Below are 20,330 nucleotides of genomic sequence, written 5' to 3'. Positions count from 1 at the left end.
AAAAAAAATATCCACAAAAAGGTTGTTTCCTCCCAATCAGCACTGGAAGTCGCCCACTCATGAAGCTCAGAATGAGTTTGTCGGACAGTAAACATGAAGATCAAAGAGGAAGACGGAGTACACAAGATGTGAAGGTGGGTTTGTGCTGGCACTGCAGCCTCTCATTTGTGAACATCTGGAGCAGTTTAAACCCACTGTTAGGGACAAACCCATGGGACACTTGAAGTCAGGAACAAAAACTTGCAGGGGAGCTAAAAACAACCAGATTTTTTTTTTTAACAAGTAAAAAAAAGAAAAAGGCTGTAATATAGCAACATTGGAATTTAAAAAAATGCTGTTTTGTCATGAACAGAGGAATTTCCAAAAAGCCAGCCAAAAGGATTTTGATGTTTTGGAAATATCTGGAAATAGAACTGGTCAGGGTTACTAAAAATAGCTATGAAATGTGTGACGCCAGCAAGAGCCCGGATGTCAGGCAAACAGAACTTTGAGTACAATACAACACAGTGCTGTACGTGTGGGTTGCACAAATAAAACAGAAAAAAAAATGGTATCTATCATATTTTTCAGCGTATAAGTCACACTTTTTTGCATAATTTACATGCCCTGCAACTTACAAGCCGAAGCGACGCATTTATGGATCCCCCCCCCCCCCCCCCCATAATTTATAAATCAAGTTTTGGTTGAGATATGACCGTTTTCATTCATTCTGACTGAAAGAAAAAAAAGAGCAGCATCACTCTCAGCCACTAAATAGCAGCAGAGAAGTAGTAGCAGTATGGCATGCCGTTTTATCATGTAATAGGTAAATGTGGCTATAATGTCAAATTCAAAAATGTTCAAGACAAAAACAACTGGACTTTATTTATTATACTTTACTTTATACTTTATTGTATTTTTCTTGAACTTTTTTGAATTTACCATGTCCTGGATGACTGAGAATCTTCACCAACTATTAATGACTAAAAAATAAAAATAAAGTGCATTTATTAAGCAAACATTACACTGAGACACACCTTTGCTATAATTTTGAGCAAACAAATAATTGTTCAGACGTTTATCTTGTTAAATTTGTACAGTGACTTGTCGCATGCATGCGTTTACTTCCATGTACCGGCTTTTGAAATACAGTTGAATTGACCATCAAAGTGTATTTATTAAGTATATGTTAGACTGAGACACACATTTACTATAATTTTGAGCAAACAAAAAATTGTTTTTAAGTGTTAATCTTGTTAAACTCTTGTAAAAGTCCTCCCGTGCACGCTCCCGCGGCCGCCATTTGGCAGCCCATCGATTTTTGGCACAACACCGGCCCACGTTTCCGGGTTCGGCCCACATTTTCGGGTTGTCAGGGGTGACGCGTAACAAATACAACGCGTCAGCGGTGACGCATAATAGATGCGACATATACCACGAAGTAACATATTTCTGGATTTTTCCACTTTATTATACAAATATGGACTGAAGAGACTTATGGGGTGGAGCGACGTGTACGGCGGAAAATACGGTATGTAGCTTTGTTGCTACGGGACTTCAGTAGTGACGACCGATATGCTGACAAGCCTCATGTGCAAGTTATATGGTTCAAGCCATTTCCAAAGAGGATTACTCAAGGAAAGAAATGTGATCGTTGGATGAGATTCTGTGGCTGAGTTGATTTCAACCAAACAAACAATCCCATACCAGCGACTGCAGTCACTGAACATATGTCCGTTCATCCATTGTTGTATCCACTTTTTCCTTGCGTGTCAGAAACTAACAGGAATGTCTTTTTTTCAACTCGCCCATGCTGATTAGTCTTTTTAGGCACTTAATTCATCTCTCGTGTAGAATGTTTTCCATCCATCCATCCATCCATCCATTATCTTCTGCTTATTGTGAAGTAAAAGAACCGATTGCTAAGGCTAACAGCGGCTAACCAGCTGACAAAGTAAAATAAAGCAAGCGGCTGACAAAATTATTCATCCTGCCACTGAAAACCTACGCAATACTTGGTGTGCATCCAACACAAAATCTTCTATCATCCGTGCTCTTTTTCACAGAGGCAAAAAAGCACGAATCAGCACGTAAACACTGGGAACACCACCCATAATTCTTTATCAATTCGGCCCAGTTACTGGACACTTCTAATCCCCTGCATTGTAGCCAATGCTTGCGCTGTGTATTGCTGTATCCTCCAATGTACCGTATTTTCCGCCGTACATGTTGCACCACCCTATAAGTCACGTCAGTTCAAATATGTCCAATGAAGTGGAAAAATCCATAAATATGTTGCTTCGCTGTATACGTCGCATCTATTATGAGTTACCGCTGACAAGTCACGTGTCACTGCTGACAACCCGGAAATGTGGGCCGGCGTTGTGCCAAAAATCGATTGGCTGCCAAATGGTGGCCGCGGGAGCGTGCATGGGAGGACTTAAACATGAATTTAACAAGATTAACACTTAAAAACAATTATTTGTTTGCTCGAAATTTAGTACAGGTGTGTCTCAGTTTAACTTTTACTTAATAAATGCACTTTGACGGTCAAATCAGCTGCATTTTCAAAAGCTGACACGCGGAAACATGAACGCATAGAGGGCGACTCGCTGTTTTTTTCTTCAAAATTTAACAAGATAAGCACCTAAAACAATTATTTGTTTGCTCAAAATTATAGCAAAGGTGAGTCTCAGTTGAACTTTTACTTAATGAATGCACTTGGACGGTCAAATCAGCTTCATTTCGCTGGGGCGGTGCAGCAAAATGAAGCTGATTCAGTTGCTCAAAGCAGACAACGGTGGCATCTATGGCAAGCCAGTTGTGTCATTAATAACCACATTTACCTATTACACGATACAATGGCATGCCTTACTACTCAAGCGCTATCTAGCAGCTGAAAATGGTAGTGTTCAATATTTTCAGTCAGAATGAATGAAAACGGTCATATCTCAGCCAAAAATTGGTTTATAAATATGGGAAAATCCATAAATATGTCTCTTAGGCGTATAAGTCGCAGGGCATGCAAATTATGCAAAAAACAAAACAAAACTGTGACTTATACAGTGAAAAATACGGTATTCCAAGTTGATTTTGGCCTCGATGTTGTCTTTGTTTGAGCTCACACGAACAAAATCATTGGAGGTAGCCATTACGCATGCAGTCTGCTGCGTTGTTTGCCCGACACCCAGGACTTTGGGGATTCCCAACAATTCTTGTGACGTCATCCCTGATCAACCCAATTCATCCTCCCAAGTGTTGAGTGAAAATCTTGCAAAGAATAAAGGCTGAGAAGTGATCTGTAGATTTATAGTTATGACTCAACGGCATGAGATGTTTCAGAGGATCGTCACGCACAAAGATGAAATATGCATGCAGCTCAAAACCCCTTGGACTGAAGCAAGTTCATACATGTATAATGCAGGCTTGTTTGAGTGTGAGTAATGTCCTCTCATACCAGACATCAGACATTGTAGTGAAGACGCCATCTTTCAGGGACTCGGGAGACATCCAGCGAACAGGCAGCAGCCCCTTCCCTCCTTTCCGGTAGTAATCCGTCTCGTAAATATCTCTGGTCATGCCAAAATCTGAAGGAAAAATAACAACAGACCGGGAGAGCCAGTGAATATCACTCACTCTGTTGGAGACGAAGCTCCTGAGAGCTTGAGTATTCCCCTCACGTCCTCTCTCCTCCTGTCCATCTACATTACAGCCCGAGGCACTCTGAAACCCAAACGGTTCTTTTCATGGCCAGCAGAGCAGGTTTAGCATTGAGCAATCTTATCTGCAGCAGCACGTCAAAATGACCCACCTCCGATCTTCACAGTGAAGTCCTCCGTTACCATGCAGTTCCTGGCAGCCAGGTCTCTGTGGACAAACTTGTTGGCATTTAGGTAAGCCATACCGTCGGCGATTTCCCCTGCCATCTGGGTCATCTTCTTCAGTGGGGGAAGGACCTGAGTGTTGGAGTTCTGTGGGTACATCAAGAGAAGATAAATAAGATGGGAGGTAGTAAAGAGCATTCTTCACTTTTAACAAAAAAGCAAAACAATGCGGGTGATGGTTGATGAGTGAGACAAAAACAATCAACTGAAGTAAAAAAAATTAAAAAAGAGTATTTAAAACGCTCTTTTTAGCTTAAAAACAGGCGTTTTTGAAAAATGAGGTGAAAGAACAATGAAAATAAGCTGTGAATAATTTTTTATGAATTTCAAAACAAGTGTCTTCTTCTTCTTTTGGCTTTTCCCTCTTCAGGGGTCTCCACAGCGAGTCATCCTCCTCCATCTCACTCTGTCCTCTGCATCCTCTGTCCTCACTCCAACTACCTCCATGTCCTCTCTAACTGCATCCATATATCTCCTCTTTGTCTTTTTCCTGGCAGCTGCATTTCTAACATTCTTCTACCAATATAGCCACTGTCCCTCCTCTGGACATGTCCAAACCATCTCAGTCTGACCTCTCTAACTTTATCTCCCAGTTGTTCAACCTGTGACCTCTGATGATCTCATTCCTAATCTTAACCAGCCTTGTCACTCCTAAGGAGAACCTCAACATCTTCATTTCTGCCACTTCCAGTTCTTTCTCTTGTCTTTTTGTCCATGTCTCTGTCTCCAGACCATACAACATAGCTGGTCTCACTACTGTCTTGTAAACTTTTCCTTTGACCTTTGCTGACACCCTTTTTGTTGCAAATCACTCCTGAAACTTTTCTCCATCCACTCCATTCTACCTGGACTCTCTTCTTCACCTCTTTACCACACTCCACATTTTCCTGGATAGTGGACCGACCCAAAGTACTTGAAGTCCTGCACCTTTGTGACCTCTGCTCCTTGTAGCCTCACTGTTCCACCGGCCTCTCTCTCATTCACACACATGTACTCTGTCTTACTATGGCTGACTTTCATTCCTCTTCTTTCAAGTGCATACCTCCACCTCTCCAAGTTCTCTTCCATCTTTTCCCTGTTCTCACCACAGATCACAATGTCATCTGCAAACATCGTAGTCCCCAAGGATTCCTGCCTGACCTCATCTCTTAGTCAGTGCATCACCAGAGCAAACAAGAAGGGGCTCAGAACTGATCCTTGATGCACTCCCACCTCCACCTTGAAGCTATCTGTCACTCCTACAGCACATCTCACCACTGTCCTGCTGTCCTCATACATGTCCTGCACCAGTCTAACATACTTCACTGCCACTCCAGATTTCCTCATGCAATACTACACCTCCTCCTTCTCACCGTCATATGTTTTTTCTAAGTACCCACAGACAAAATGTCTAATTTTCCAAAATGAAATGAAATAAAGCTAGCATAACTTGAAGGAATGCACATCATTCGTTGTCCATGACGATCTTGTGTAATTTGTTAGCTCTCAGAGAACGTGGTGAGGATGACTCTCAGCTACAACCGAATCAAAGCTTCTCTGTAAAACTGCCTCAAATAAAACTGTGTTTTGTGTTTGTAAGGTTTTTTAGTTGTGGCAGACAAACTTAATCATGTTGACTCCAAACTTAATCACTTGTAGAGCCAATGATTACTTTCTGAGGGTTTCAATAAGATCATAGACAGTTCATGAATCATTTTTGCTAACGAACACAAAGAAACCCACACACAGATAATTACATTATCACTCACCTTTCGTTGCAGTGGGCAATAAAAACTGGGAGTCTTTTGTGGCATTTCCAAATTAATTTTAAGCTTTTAAGATTTGTGTTTCATTTCTTCTCATCATTTTTACTTTAAACGCAGCGACTTTCTGAAAACAGTGCTGAATTGTTTGTGTGGTTGTTCGAAGAACCTGCTTACCTCATTACGCAGAGAGCGCAGGTGGCTCTTGAGATCTCCACGGGTCATCAGCTCCATGATCACCAAGGTTGGTTGTCCCTGAGAGACCACACCCAGCAGCCGCACCTGCATAAACAACCAAACGGCTCATGTCCGCTGCAAAAAACTCAGGTAAACTCCACAATGTCTTCTTTGCAAATAGGGACATGCAAACATGCACCATCCCAAATGTCTAATATTATATGCATCTTACTGTATTATAATAAAACACAGTGTTTATTTTAATTAGACACTACGATCAAATTAAATAGCAATTTCACCTACGAATCACACTAGGCAAAAAATAATTAAACTGCACTTAAATTATCCATCCTACATTAGTATTAGAAAAACACTTAGCTTTAACCTGCTTTGAAGAGAGTAAAAAAAATCTGTCTTTTAAATTATTAAAAGTGACTTCAATAATTGAGCATTTGGCTCCTTTAGGAACTTTCTAAAAGGAAATCTTTACCACATCCTTTTACTGAAGTTAATGAGGCTGTGATTACATTGATGTGAGAATGTACAGAAACTCCAGGAGGCTTTGCTCTGCCTCGGGCTCAAACCGCCTGCGTTTAGCCAACCGCAGTGATCTAAATGCTTGAAATTCTCACTGGCTGCTCCGCTTGTGCACACGCAGGTTCATTCAGAACAACATTTGTGGTTATTGTCTCGTCCCTCACTTCATTATTAAGGTATTTGTTATGCAGTTTTTTTAACTCACCACGTGGTGACAGTTGAACTCCTTCATGACAGACGCCTCGTTCAAAAACTCTATCCGCTCCCTCATGCTGGCTGACTCGTTGACGGTCTTGATAGCCACCCGTGTCTCGAGTTCGTCCTTGACGACGCCTTTAACGATGCCTTCGTACACCATGCCGAAGGAGCCCTGACCCAGCTCCTTGTGCATCGTGATCTTTTCTCTGGCCACCTCCCACTCATCCGGAGTATACACTAGTGCAGCAAAGGAGACAACAAGATTCAACACAACATGCACGAACACCAAAACAGAGCAGCGGAGATATTTATCGCTCGTACTTTCAGCAGCACTGATGTACTCTGGGTTGACAGATGCATAAAGAACTCCATTCCCGAGTCTGTTGTTGTTCCTGTAAACACAAATCCAGCTCGGTGAGCTGATGAGCAGCTCTGGTTTTGGATGCAATATTCAGTTCTCAATGGGATGTGTACTCTTCCCCAAAGAGCTACGATAATGAAAACACCTATTAACTCTAAATAACATTACACTCATCATTAAGCTTCATGAGGACGGCAACCTAATGGAGTCAGTGGAAGCTGCGCTCACAGGAACACTTGCCTCTTTTTGTTGATAAAGAAAAGAATGGTGGTGAGGCTGGCGATGAAAAGAGTCGCTATGATGGGAAGTATGATGGCCAAGTAGAGTGTAGCATAATCATCTCCTGTGAGAGAAAACAAAACATTATCCAGACGGCTCAGGCTGTTGAATGGACAGTCATTTTTTTTAATACGGGTGGTTAAACAAGGTATAAACGTTGCGCTACGTTTAGGTGGAGGCACGTAGAAAGAGATGCTTTCCGTCCACGAGCCGTTTCCTGCCAGCGATGTGGCACGGACACGAGCGGAGTAGTTTCCTGGGCTCAGGTTGGTCAGACGGGCTCCTTTGTACTGGCGGTACTGCTGTCGCGACACACAGCTGTGTTTCTCGGACTACGGGGAAAAGAAATAAACAACGGTCACTGCATGCAACAAAAGTTTTGTCGTTTCCCCCCCTTTCTTAAATACTTGTACTTGGAGAAATGACTGGTTACGTGTGTGACACGTCAGAGTAACTTGAACTACGCTGCTCTTTCCGTTTTTGTACGTATTGTTGGAAATATGAGCTTCACTTTTCCCATTAATGTGCAGTGCTTGAGTCATTTTTCTGCTGTGGTGGTTGTTTTGTACTTCATATTTTTTTATTTTTACTTTTAATAATTTTACCTGTTTTGTTTTACTCTGTGAAATGATACATTTATTACTTTAAATATTTAATATTTTCATTGGTTTTGTTGAATTTACTATAAAGGACGTTGGTCCAACATGCATGGTTTTAATTAAAAATAACGGACATCAACAACAAAATCTGTCGATTACTTTGTTCTGTTATGCTTTCTCTGAATACCTTAGTTCAGATCAATTGAAGTAGATTTCTGTGGAAAGGTGGTGAGCAAATAATATCTTACCTGTTGTAGATAGCTCTCTGAACAATCTCACTTTGGTGAAACGATTTAATTCTTACAAGATTGACAAGTTTATGGCTAGTCCAAGAGGGACCAAGCCCATAAAGTAAATTACTGATGTCCTCCCTAATTTAAAAAAATATATATTTAATTCAGTTTATTTATATAGCTCCAATTCACAACAAACATCATCTCAGTACAAAAACATTCACATCCAGATTAAAATGATCACTCTAAGAAAGCCAGCAGATTGCATTGAATAATACTTTGTGCTACTACTAATATTATAATACTTTGTTGCCATCTCTCTTCCTGAGCAGGGCATATGCGACAGTGGAAAGGAAAAACTCACTTTGAACAGGAAGAAACCTCCAGCAGAACCAGGATCGGGATTTCAAAGCAGTTCAGGTGAATTTTTTCTCGTGCTATGTTTTGCATTACATAAAAAAATTATACAAACGCGATAGCTATTTGCAAGAACAAACAGTAGCAGCAGCAGCTAGCTGTGGCACTTCAGGCAGGAATCTTTTACTTGCCTTAGGATGAAATGTAGCCATTGAGGTCATCCTGGTGCATTCACATTCATGTGTAATATTATATGCTGATTAACGTGCATTGTGCAAATTTATTAAAAGTTACTATTAATATTAATAAATATAATATTATGATCATAATACTTGCTGAAATAACTGTTAATGAAACAGTTTGGTGATGTTTTATAACCGCTGTCATCCACTTTGGTCTTGGCTTTGTTAAGTCTAGCCGTCAATCTGGTCAGACAAACTGTTTCTCTAAACTCGGGTTGTTCAGAGAGTTATCTATACTAGATATTAATTGTTCATAACCTATCACAGAACCATATTTCAAATGATCTAACTATTCTTTTTAAGGCAGCGTTCAAGTAATGTCCTTTATTTTGGAAAATTACAACTAGTTTGCACTTAATCTAAACACTGTGTGTGTATATTCTCTGGATTTGTTGGAAATATAAAATAAAGCAAACTCTAAAGGTAAGACAGGGTTATAATAGTTTATCTATAAATCCACATCAAGTTTGCAATATTTAAAGATGTTTGAGGGGAATTATAATTAAACCAGACCCACCTCAGTCCCCAGACGGTACTTGATCTCATACATCAGTATAAGTCCGTTGGGCATGACGGGCTCGGGCCAGTGCAGAACCACACACCCTTCAATTTTGTCACTCCTCTCAAAAACAACCTTTCCCGGGATGTCATCTGCTTTGGCTGTCACACAGATACAATAATACCCACAACATTATAACATTATACAAATAATAAATAGTAAAAAGAATAATACTCAACAAAAGAGAATATTAGGGATGCACGATATTATCGGCATGTATCGGTATCTGCCGATATTATCAATAAAGTTAAATATCGGACATTTGTCATTCCATCAAAATAACTCGCCAATATAAAAGGCTTCTGTTTTAAGTTCATTTTTAATTTAAGAAACAGTCAAGTATATCTATTAAAGCACTACTACTTATGCATTTTCACTTGTGAACGGTTTGAGTTTGGATTTCAATTAAATTAAATTAAATTCAATTCAAATATACTTCATTAATCCCAGAGGGAAATTATTTGTTGTAGTAACTTGTTATCCTCATTTCATTAAAAGATGTTATAGATGCTGATGGCTGTAGGCAGGAAGGATCTCTTGTAAAGGTCCATCCCACAGTGGATCCTAAGAAACTGGCTGCAGATGCCGTCCGATCCATCCACCCAGACTCAGCTGGCCTCTCGGTTCCCCCGGGCTGTAGGACCGCCCGAATGCCGGACAGAACTCCTCCCAGAGCGATGGCCACTCCTCCCAGCAGTCTGCCGAGCTCCTCGTCGCTGCGGACAGCCAACTTTAGGTGCTGTGGGAGGATCCTGTCCTTCCGCTGTCATGAGCCGTGTTTCCTGCTAGTTCCAGGATCTCAGTGGTCAGGCACTCGAGCACAGCCGGCAGGTAGATGAGAATGCGTCCACAGAACATCCTTTTCAACTCATTTGAGATTTGGGGCTATAGTTGAGATATTATTTGAGCTTTTGAGATGTTAATCAGCTGCTGTTGGTTGTAGAAAACTGCCTTGTTGCCATGGTTACGCATCATAACAAATGTCCAAAACTATAAAAGTTTCAGTAAAAATCCTTCCAGCTGCACAGCATCCGATACCAGAGGAAACAATCATCCAAAAAATGTGATTTACATCTAGATAAAGAGGAATTACAGTTTCCAAAAGCAAAATTTCAGAATGAAAGTAACAGAGCTGCTCCAACATGCAGCCACCTTGAGCGGCGCAATTTGTGTGAACATTTACCAATTTGCACTGTTCAAGTGTTGTCATTGTGTTAGAGAGAGTAAATGCCATGAATAAATTTGACATTAAACATAATCCAAGTTGAAGTGTTACATCATTTTCTGCCCCTTTTTGGCATCTGCATTTGGTAGCAGGTCAAATTGACAAAGACCATGCAGAATAATGTAGTATTTTAATTCCACAGCAGAGAAAGCTATGTCGTCTCTGTAAGTAGGTCTAGGGAAACAATATATCGGTATTGGTATCGGTTATTAGCCAAATAAGTTTGAACATATCAGCATACCGGCTCAAAATCCAATATCGTGCATCCCTAGAGAACATGAAAACAAGCACAATTGAAATCAACTAAAAATATAAGACACAAGATAAAATCATTAAAATGTTACACAGAATGTTAACTCTCGAGCTATAATAAAGAACAAATGTATTTTAAGATGAGACTTAAAAACAACAAGGGTTGGAGTCTTGTTAAATGTGAAAGGGCGACTAGTTGGCACAGTTTAGGAGCAACACTGAGGAGGCCTGATCACGCCTGTAGGCCAGCCTGGACCTCGGGCAAATGATCATTAGATCTAAGGGATCTGAGGGGGACATAAGGCTGCAGGGGTCAGACAGAAATACAGGAGCCTGTCCATTCAGGGCTTTATAGGTCATCATAAAATCAATTTACTTACCTGCAGGTTTAGTTCTGGCAAAGACAAAAGCTCCGATGCTGCAGATGTCGCCCACCTCCTCGTTGCAGGCATGGATGTCGATACGATAGACAGTAAAAGGTTGCAGCCCAGAGATTTCTAAATGTTCTGCCAAAGTTTTGTCCTCTAAGAAGGGGTGCTCAATGGCAGGAGGAATCCCATCTGTGCTGTTGTCTTTTTGAACATACGAGGTATTTCCCTGACCAACCTCCGGAAACAAAGTGTTGTTCGCAACACCAAAAACGTCCCTGCGCCGACGGTCTTGAGGTCTGAAAGACAAATAAAGAGCAAAATATTTTTTAAAAATTAAAAAATCTGCGCTACAAAAAACAAAATGATTTAATTTATTACTGTAGGAGGTAATCATAGGTTAACATCTGACAAAACATGCATAAAGTTGAAATATGGCACTGGAGGAGGCTGAGTGAGCAGATATTTTCTGTGTGCGTGCGTCTGCCATGAGTCCAGATGCTGCACAGCCCTCCCAGTGGTGCCGTGTAAAAGAATGAGGTCAGACGGGTCGTCGCAAAGTGGACAGACAGAGAGATGTGGGGGGAGAGACGCTTCTTTCCACATTACAAAAAATAATAGACAAAACATGCTGCTGTCCAGTGTGTTGCAATCAACAAGTAAAGGATTCTACTGGAAAATGTCCCAATAGAGAAACTTCAAAGTCTGTAATCCCGACAATAAATGTTCAGCTGTCAAACGCAGGTCGTTGGTGCATTTTGGCACTTGGTATCAGAATTCACATGATGAGCTGCAGAGCCTCCTGGAGCTGCACATCGTCATTACTGAGAGCAGACAGGTGGTGACAACTGTGCAAGCAGCACCAGCAGTTGTAAGAGAGACAACACAAGGCAGCTGGCCCACCTGTGAAACTCTCACTGCTGTCAGCAGCGATGGAGAAAAACCTCTGGGTTTGACTGAGCAGAAAGGCAGAGGCTGTATTACCATCGTAACAGGCGGTATTACTTATGAATAATTGAAGGTTTGGTTAGCAAACTCCCCCAAATAACAAAGTTGTGTATTTTAACTTCTCGTGCGCTAAAAACCCAAGTATTATGTGAGGAGTGTAAAAAGATGAGCCTACACATGTCGTGGGAAAGACCAGTCACACATACACGTCAACATTCTTCTCTGACAGCTGTATCTGGTCCAGCACACACGTTACTGCTCCCAGTAAACACACTTACATGTAAGGAAACTTTTTAACTTCAGGAAGGAGTTAAAGTGACAGAAACCATTTAGTCTGACTGACACTGACTGGCACCCTGCTGTAAAATTAGAGAGTCTGACGTAAAAACACACCAAAACAAATAATTTAAAACAGTTTTTAGTTTAAATGTATGCAATAAGCTACACTCTGAATTACCAGGTGTTGACCCTCTTCAGGTTTAAAAAAAATTGTACAAAGCTGATTCTAAAAAAAAAGACAGCCAGTTTAGATGTTTTAAAATACAATTCTACAGAAATATTTAACAATAAATATCTTACCTGCTGCAGATAACATTTTGAAAAGGCCTTCATTCTGAGAAATAACGTTTATTTTAACAGAATTGATGAACTAACATCTAGTTCGCGTGGGGCCAAAATCTAAGTGGATTGCTGCCTTTTGAAACTACTCAAATCTAAAATAAAATATAGCAGTTTTAGTTAACGCTATTTTATAAACTTTTGGCTTGCCATCATTTTCACATTGCACTTTTTCTTGACAGACATGTTAAGATATTTGTACTGAACGTGCCCCAAGCTGCTAGCTGATGTTGCTATTTGTGCTTGGAAATAACCAAGAATATCATGTAAATTTTTGTGTCATGCACAATTGATAGGGAGGAAAGGCTTTTTCATTCAACCTTTATTTATACAGGTTAGTCTTATTGAGTCACACGGACTCATTTTCAAGAGAAACCTGTAATCTTCACATGAACTGCTATAAAACTTTTAGAGATTGTAGATGTTTTAAGATGGCAGTCAACTAGTTTAGTCTTGGCTAGCTGTTAGCTTATCAGTTCAAATATAGTATTTTTGCTACTTTTGGGTGTAACTGGGACCTTGAGTTCACATTTTCGTTCCACCTTACACGTGATGCGAATGACAATATAGTTGAACCTTGAAAAATTATTTATTTATGTGTTTTCTTATTTATGTGTTATTAATTTTCTTACAGAACCCCACTCCAAAAGACCTGATATTTCCATTTAAAGCTGTTATATCATCCATGAAATCTGCTTCAGTTCATCTTTATCTTTTTATCATTTTTGACAGCAGCAGGTTGTAGCAACCGAAAGTTCCCTTTTCTGCAAATGACAGGTTCTGCTTTGCACCACCACGGCCTGAGATCCTGTTTGAAAAGCTCTCCCACTAAATGAGTCTGCTCTCTTTGCTTTCTGTTTATTTTCTGGTGCTGGTGGGGCTTTTCCCGCATTCATTCAAATTCCAGATGGATTCACTGTACATTTCCTGGCAGCTGTCTGGCTCCAGAAAAACATCTTTAACAAAAACAGCGTGCAGGAGGAGGTGTAGAGTGGAGAGATGGATAAGGGCGGGAGCAGCCAAAAAAGAAAATATTTCCTCTTTTTTTATGGACCCCCTTTCCTCTTACCTGGGGTCTAAATCCAGAAACTTTGGTTAAAAGAAAAACAAATTAACACAGATTTCTTCCAGATTTGATACATTTTTCTTTTGAGCCGCCTGAAAGAATGCTGGCGGTTTTACAGAGAAAAGTCTGTACTTAAACAAGCTGCTGACTTTACTACGCTGTAACATTTAACACAAATTGGGGACATATTTAGTATTTGCAATAGCTGGGTTTTATAATTTTCTTTAAATGAAAAGCTGATCCAACTTCATAGGAACATTTCCTTTGAGCAGATGTACAGTATGTTCACTGTAACTATGCTTGAATTAACTATAGATCATTATATAATAATAATAATAATTAATAAAATCCCTCATATGCATTCTTCAGAAGCAAGAGAATATCTATGCTTTTAAAATCAAGATAGCTGCAAACAGCTGAAATGATATCACAGCACAATTGCCTAACTGTTCTGAGGGACTCAATAGTACCATATTTTCCACCATAAACGTTGCATCGCCATAAAAGTCACATCAGTCCAAATATGTCTAATAAAGGGGAAAAACATAAATACGTCGCTTCGCCGTATACGTCACTTCGCCGTGTACGTCGCTTCGCCGTATACGTCGCTTCGCCGTATACGTCGCTTCGCCGTATACGTCGCTTCGCCGTATACGTCGCTTCGCCGTATACGTCGCTTCGCCGTATACATTGCATCTATTATGTATGACCGCTGACTCGTCACATTTGTTACACGTCACTGCTGACAACTCAGAAATGTGGGCCAGTGTTGTGCCAAAAATTGATTGGTTGCCAAATGGCGGCCACGGGAACGTGCACGGGAGGACTTTAACAAGAATTTAACAAGATTAACACTTAAAAACAATCATTTGTTTGATCACCTTTACAGTAAAGGTGTGTCTATCTTCAACTTTTACCTAATAAATGCACTTTAACGGTCAAATCAGCTGCATTTCTAAAGTATTCGCTGTCTCGGTGCTCCGGGAGCACACAGAGGGCGGAAATCAGGAAGAAGGAACACTGCGCATTTCTTCAAAATTTAACAAGATAAGCATCTAAAACAATTATTTGTTTGCTCGACATTATAGCAAAGGTGTGTCTCAGTTGAACTTTTACTCAATAAATGCACTTCAATGGTCAAATTAGCTGCATTTCACCGGGGTAGCGCAGCGAAATGAAGCTGATTTGACATTTGCTCCAGGCATGAACCCCGAGCTGGACGAAGGTGGCAGTCTACGGCAAGTTGATTGTGTTATTAATAGCCACTTTTACCTATTACATGACACAACGGCAGGCCGTACTACTCGAGTGCCATCTAGCAGCTGAAAATGGTAGTGTTCAATATTTTCAACGTCAGAATGAATGAAACCGGTCATATCTCAAGTCAAAATTTGGTTTATAAATACGGGGAAAAAACATAAATAAGTCGCTTCAGTGTAGAAGTCACAGGGCATGTAAATTATGCAAAAAACTGCGACTTACAGGTCAGAAAATACAGTACGAATGACTAGTTTCCAAATAAGCAAGGCAAATAAAACTCCCCTTTTTTCTCCTTTCTAGATTACCACCACAAAAAAACAGAGGACCAGATCAGGTTGTGTAAGTAATTTAAAGAGGAGAGAGAGCGGTGACATGTCCGCACTTGACCGTACCTTGGAAGAAAGATAGCGTTGTGGAGGAAGTTCTCGAAAACTTTTAAAAAATAACGGTCGTGCTTCTCCCTGTCGGTGTCCTCTGCCGTCTTCGGGCAGGTGCAGCAAAGACCGCTCTTCTCCCCGGTCAGGTCTGACTTGGTGGGCTTTGTCTTGTCTTCCACATCTGTGAGTCCTGACGCTGGGATCGGGGTTGGGATTTTAAGCACTGTTTTAAAAAAATGGAACAAATGATGCTCAAAAAAGTGCAATTTTCTACACTTTGTGTTACATTTCAAAGCTAAAGTAAGCGACAAGACTTTATTCCTTCTGAAGTGAAAAGGTGTTTATTTAAATAAAAGGCTCACTGGGGGAGAAGGTTCAGATAGCAAAAATGTTTGGCGTTCGCCTCAGAATGAGTTATGCAGACCTTTAGAGCAGTAGTTATATTGGAAGAGCCTCCTGTCCTCAGGCAGCCGCTGCCAGCGCACCAGGTAGTAACTCAGATTTCCGTTGGGAAGGGTTGGAGGTAACCACTTCACTAGCAGCTTGGTTGAGGAGTTGGCAAATGCATGGGCTTCATTGGGTACAGAAGGCACTGTAACAGACCAAAGCCAAGACATCTGGTAAATCTGTGAGAACTGGAAACAGCACAAACAGAGCAATGGTCTGACTTACACGACGGGCGAGTTCGAATATAAATAATGTCCGTTTTGGCCCCAGAACTGTGTTTTTCGTCCACCTGCAGGGTGATGGCCTTCACAAAAATTGCATATTGAGTCCAGGGCTTGAGATCTTGAAGGGTGAACGCTGGGTCTGTACTTTCAGCCTTGGGAAGGTCTATGTCCGCCATGTTCCAGCTGTTTGAGCCACAGCCATCTTGGCCATCAAACTCTGTGATGTTCTGGAAAGGTCTGGGGAGGACATAAATGACTGCACTCAAAAGCAACACACAAAATTTACAGAAGAAATGACTGAAACAATATGTAGGTTCTGGGGAACATTGTCTGTTTGACAATCATAAAGGTTTGGCCTTAACATTTTTATTTGTCAAATAGTTATCAGCGGCAGCACGGTGGCGCAACTGGTAGAGCTGCTGCCTCTCAGCGAGCAGGTCCCTGGTTCAAACCCCGGTCCAGGGGCCTTTCTGGGTGGAGTTTGCATGTTCTCTCTGTGCATGCGTGGGTTTTCTCCGGGTGCTCCGGTTTCCTCCCACAGACCAAAAACATGCATGTTAGGCTGATTGGTAACTCTAAATTGTCCCTAGGTGTGAGTGACAAAGTGAATGGTTGTTTGTCTTGTTTGTCTCTATGTGGCCCTGTGATGGACTTGCGACCCATCCAGGGTGTACCCCGCCCCTCGCACAGTGATTGCTGGACATGGGCACTGGTGACCCCCGTGACCCAAAATGGAATAAACGGGTAAAGGTAATGGATGGATGGATGGAAATAGTTATCAGCTGTGATATCAGTCACTGAGCACAGAGTATGAAGAAAGAGCTAAAAGTTTGTATCCAGGCTTTTAAAACAGCTCTTTCTCAAAAATGACCCATTGGTGTGAAAGAACAAAACATTAGCTAATAATACACCTCTACACTTTTGCAAGACACTGCTGGTTCAGTTTGATTTTGCAATTTTATCTGTTCACTGAAAACTGAGCAAACTATTGAATTGACTAACTGCACTAATCAGGAGGATCAATAGCACTTGTAGCCTTTGGCATATACAGTCGTACAGCTTATGCTCAGCACACGTACTTTCACAAATAACACAGACATTGGTTGAATAAAGAGCAATAAACAAACTGTGTCGAGCAAAAGTGTAATTAATTTGCACCGTATGTTGTTTTGAGAAAAGCTTTTAACAATTTTAAGAGAAATGCTAAATAAAAAGGGCATTCATTTGGCTATTCGTTAGCCCAGTCTGGACAAAGACTTTTGCCTTTTTTCTACATTTTGTGCTCTTTGACTGACGTGACATCGCTTTCAACAACTCTATTTAAATTCACAGATTGTAGATGTTGACATTTATGTGTGACACCCGTCTTGATGAGCACTGCGACTCTAAAACTTGGACTCTGTCCTTGAAAATGCTGATGTCTCACTCTGGCAACAAAAGGCGTTTCAAATCCCATGGGATTTCTGAATAATAAATATATAAATTTGCTGCTTTTTTATTGGCTCTTTACAGTTTTGGTCATGCTACCTTCAGGTAATCAAACCAACGTAGGAGGCAAAACGCAAACATGATGTGAAAAAAGGCTAATTTGCAAAAAGAAAGTTATTCAAAGCTGGGTTTGATGTGGAATTCACACATAATCAAAATTAGAGTGAAGCATGCATTAAAATGTGAGTTTCAGGACAACTTGAATGGATATGTATATCCATTGTGCCTTTTTTTAAAAGAAGTTTGTCATTTCTAAAAACTTACGACTCTTTGTAGTAGACTATGAAGCTGACGAGACCTCCACTCGCCTGGACCTGGTAGCGCTCCCATGTGAGTGTGATTGTGTCGTTTGTTGTGGCGTTAGACTTGAACTTCAAGATATGACCTTCACCTGTAACGACAGAGCAGAACCATCCTTCTGTGACACGAGTCCAAACTTAAACGACTCATATTATAAATTATAGGAGTCCTTTTTTGTTTGTTTTGCTTTTTGTGATGTAAAGCTTCTTTTAAATGTGGAAAATATGCCAAGATCACAAAGTCAAAAGTTCACATGGAAGGAAGTGGTTCTCCTTTGAAAACAGAAACCTCTGCCCCTGATCTGAATGAAACATGTTGCTTGTAGTTCAGACTTGTAACTTGTCTACATAACCATGTATTACATTTGCATAAAGTCTGCCTCGTGGCTAGTTGGACACGTCTCAAACAGAGAATAAGCTGCTGCCTGACATGCCACCATTTTTATATGAGCCGAGCAAACCGAGCCTTTGAGAAGGGTCTTAAAGGGACAGGAGCCAAAACAGATGCAACATTAACACAGAACTAACAAATCAAAATAAGGGCAAAGCACCCAGTTATGGAAAATAAATAACTGTGGCTGATCGACCTTGTACTTGTAAAATCTCATTGGAGGGACTCTGAAACTGCAAGATAAACTCACATACGACCACCGTTTGCATCAAGAAAAAGTATTAAATACTTAAAGAGACAGAAAAATGTAAAAACAAGAAACTTGCTAGATAAAGGATGATATAATGAAGATAATGTGTTCATCATAATGGTACTTCTTCCAGTTATCCAACTGTTAACAATGGTGTACCACAAGGTTCAGTCTTAGGACCCACCCTCTTCACAGTCTACATAAGTAATGTAGGTCAGATAATTCCTGATGCACCCTAACATTTCTATGCTGACGATACAGTTGTTTAATGTCGAGCTAGAACAGTTGCTAAGGTTTTCCCACTTTTACAGTCTGCATTTGACATCAGCCAATCAGATTTGTTCCATCTCAAACTGGTGCTAAATGCTGACAAAAACAAAGGGATGTTGTTTTCAAAGAGGAAGTCTGTCCCAGCAGTCCTTCCTTCTAGTTTATCTTGGAATGGTGTCCCTATTAAGTTTGTCGATTCTTATAAATACTTGGGTAATTTGGTCGATTTGCATCTCTCTTTAAACTCTTCTATTTACTTTTCATTTTATATGCTCTTTATATGATTGTCTACAGTTTGTACCTCATCTGTGTTTTTTGTTTAAATCAGGTCTCTCTTGTAAATGAATCCTCGTGGCTCAATGAGACTAACCTGTATAAATAAAGGTTGCATGAATAACACTATTTTATGAACAAAAGCTTTGGTTAGTAAAACAACAGAAACGACAATGAATGCAGTATTGAAGAAGTTGGGATACAAAGTTTTAGGTGATGTGGTTTGAGGAAAGAAAGTGTTTTGAAGGAATTAAAGACTGAAACTTTAGCTTTTTAAAAAACTGTTAGTTTTAGTGCTGGGCAGTGAGTTCAGCTTCATATCAGCTCATGTTTATGTTGGTCTCCAGGTCGTCCGGTCATGTGTGCAGCATCCAGTCATACGTTTTCTTGTTCTCCAGGGGTCGTCAACAAAATTAGTTCAAGGGCCAGCATTTTTCCCATCAGACAGCACAAAGACCGGCCTTTTAGCAAGCCACCCATGTCCGTTTATTTATTTGCATTTTTCTGCTAACAGAAATAGATGGAATTCGTTATGTAGTTTTATTTCTCTACTGAGAAGTTTTGGTCATGACTTTACCTGTGTTTAAATTGTCAACATGTACAAGATGCAGAAAATGTTGATAAATGATAAACTCATTAAACAAAACTAGCGGGAGTTTTGTGTTAACCGACACAAGGAGCAGCATGTTGTTAAAAGGCTGAGGTTGTTTTAGTAGCATTTGATGGTAGCTAACATTATTAACAGGGTCTGCTCTAAATGCAGAACAACACGAAAAATTGAGCTGAGATTGTCAAGAAAAAATTTAAGCATTTCTGGGATGGTGTCCTGCTTAAACACACGTATCACATCCTATTGCAACAAACAACCAAACTGATTACTGTCAGATTTTGTTTGTTTTATTAATAATTTGATACTTCGCACGTCCAATGGCTTGAGTCCTCAGGTGATATCTGGGTGGGCCTTCAGTTTTTGATCACCGTTACAATCTGGTCTTAAAGTCTTCAGCTGTCGTCTTGTGAACTTCTGTAAACAAGTTTTGCCACTTTGAATGGACTACAGATACTGCAGAAATGTGTTTTGAACATTATCGTCTGCTTGCTTCGAAGTCGGGTCATGGGGGCAGCAGCTTGAGCAGGGAGGCCCAGACATCTCTTTCCACAGTCACCTCTTCCAGCTCATCTAGGAGGATCCCAAGGCGTTCCCAGGCCAACCGAGAGACATAAACTCTCCAGTATGTCCTGGGTCTCCTCCCAGTCGGACATGCCCGAAGCACCGAGGTGCCCAGGAAGCATCCTTACCAGATGCAAGAACCACCTCAACTGGCTCCTCTCATTGACTTCTCACTCTTATCTCTAAGGGAGAGCCCAGCTACTCTGTGGAGGAAACTCAATTCAACTGCCTGTATCCTCCATCTCATTTGTTCTGT

At 40.6% G+C, this 20,330-nt stretch overlaps 1 protein-coding gene across 1 annotated transcript in view; it reads right to left on the bottom strand.

Annotated features, from left to right (window-relative positions):
* igf1ra (insulin-like growth factor 1a receptor) overlaps positions 1 to 20,330 on the bottom strand; it is a 104,387-nt gene that overhangs the window by 7,033 nt on the left and 77,024 nt on the right. The window contains exons 7-19 of the mRNA XM_037683498.1: positions 17,685 to 17,811; positions 15,934 to 16,169; positions 15,686 to 15,853; positions 15,277 to 15,484; positions 11,005 to 11,291; positions 9,106 to 9,248; positions 7,324 to 7,489; positions 7,119 to 7,221; positions 6,839 to 6,909; positions 6,525 to 6,754; positions 5,783 to 5,887; positions 3,791 to 3,950; positions 3,437 to 3,566 (exon numbers count right to left, since the gene is read on the bottom strand). Coding sequence (XP_037539426.1) covers positions 3,437 to 3,566; positions 3,791 to 3,950; positions 5,783 to 5,887; positions 6,525 to 6,754; positions 6,839 to 6,909; positions 7,119 to 7,221; positions 7,324 to 7,489; positions 9,106 to 9,248; positions 11,005 to 11,291; positions 15,277 to 15,484; positions 15,686 to 15,853; positions 15,934 to 16,169; positions 17,685 to 17,811 — 2,134 coding nt within the window. The remainder of the gene's footprint in view (positions 1 to 3,436; positions 3,567 to 3,790; positions 3,951 to 5,782; positions 5,888 to 6,524; positions 6,755 to 6,838; positions 6,910 to 7,118; positions 7,222 to 7,323; positions 7,490 to 9,105; positions 9,249 to 11,004; positions 11,292 to 15,276; positions 15,485 to 15,685; positions 15,854 to 15,933; positions 16,170 to 17,684; positions 17,812 to 20,330) is intronic.

This window comes from Nematolebias whitei, chromosome 10 (genome assembly GCF_014905685.2).
Source record: "Nematolebias whitei isolate Nwh7 chromosome 10, NemWhi1, whole genome shotgun sequence".
Lineage (NCBI taxonomy): Eukaryota > Metazoa > Chordata > Actinopteri > Cyprinodontiformes > Rivulidae > Nematolebias > Nematolebias whitei.
This window is presented reverse-complemented; position numbering and strand designations above follow the sequence as displayed.